The sequence below is a fragment of the Perkinsus marinus genome (genome assembly GCF_000006405.1).
Source record: "Perkinsus marinus ATCC 50983 genomic scaffold scf_1104296942064, whole genome shotgun sequence".
NCBI lineage: Eukaryota > Perkinsozoa > Perkinsida > Perkinsidae > Perkinsus > Perkinsus marinus.
The window spans coordinates 1-1,233 of NW_003212279.1; the positions used below are offsets into that span (position 1 = coordinate 1).

Genomic DNA, 1,233 nt, shown 5'->3' on the forward strand with positions numbered 1-1,233 from the left:
CAGTTCGTATTTCTTCCCGTACTTTTCCATTGTCCCAGAAGGATGAATCGCGTTCCACTCGTCAGAAGCATCCTTGCCAGCGTAGTTGAGAATAACGCTTTCGCCACCAGGATGAAGCGGGAGCCAATCGGTGAGGTTAAAAACTGTACCGTTGATAATAACCCAACAGTCTTGCTTAGTGTTGTGCCTAGCGACCTCCTCAACAGTCAGGCCCAAGTCCGCGGTACCACCCAATGGATCGCCAAGTTTCCCAACTATATATTTGCCACCATATTGTTTAAGTACGTCGAATGAGTGTATCATGTTCCACTCCTCTGTCGCGTCCTTGCCAGCATACTTCAATATCGCTTCTGGCCCTCCGGGGTGTTCAGGCAGAAACGGAGTGACAGCCAGTACGAAACCATTAACCACTACCCAGCAGTCCTCCTTGGTGTTGTGCCTGGCCACTTCGTCCATATCAAGGACGCCCTTCGCCTTCGCCTTCGATTTCTTTCTCTTCTTAGGGACGAGTAGTTTCCCTATAACACATTGAGGACAGGTCTCCTGTATCAAAGCCTTGGCATGCACAGTATTGTACTCCAAGGAACAGTCAGTCCCACCGAAAGCTGTGATGGAAAGTTCCCCACCAGGATGCTCCTTGATGTAGTCAGTGACGTCTAGCACTTCGCCATTAACGACGATCCAACAGTCGTTGGGGGTGCCATGCCTGGCGACCTCTTCCATAGTGATACCATCACTAACCTTTCCAATGATGAGATCCCTGTACTGTTCCATCATGCTCTTATCGTGCACTGTGTTGAACTCTAGTGAGCAGTCGCAGCCAGCGAAGGCAGTGATGGCCAAAGACCCCCCAGGGTGGTTGGGTAGATACTTGGTGCAGTCTATGACATCACCGTTTACCACGATCCAGCAATCGTCAGGCTTGTCGTGCTTCTTCACTTGTTCGAGAGTGAAAGTACCCGACATAAAAAAAGCATCGACGAATAGCTGCGAAACGCATGAGATAACGGGCCTGTCGAGTTCGCCGACTAAGCATTTTCTGTTGCTTACATATACACTGGCCCTGTCACTTAGGCTCCTAAGTTAACGTGGCATTGCTCCCTACAACGACTACTTCATGATCTCGCTGCGCCCATTACGCACAAAATACCAACTTAGCTTTTTCAGGATCTCGCTGCGCCCTAAAATGGGCTGTGGGGTCAGTTGTATTCTTGAAAGAAACTACGCGCAACC

General features: G+C 49.7%; 1 protein-coding gene across 1 annotated transcript; it reads right to left on the reverse strand.

Annotated features, from left to right (window-relative positions):
* Positions 1-22: 22 nt before the first annotated feature.
* Positions 23-966, reverse strand: Pmar_PMAR002777 (succinate dehydrogenase, putative; the record flags this gene model as incomplete). The annotated part of the gene is made up of 1 exon (XM_002781480.1): positions 23-966. A coding segment is annotated over one exon (944 nt), but the record flags the coding sequence as incomplete, so codon positions are not given.
* Positions 967-1,233: the final 267 nt, after the last annotated feature.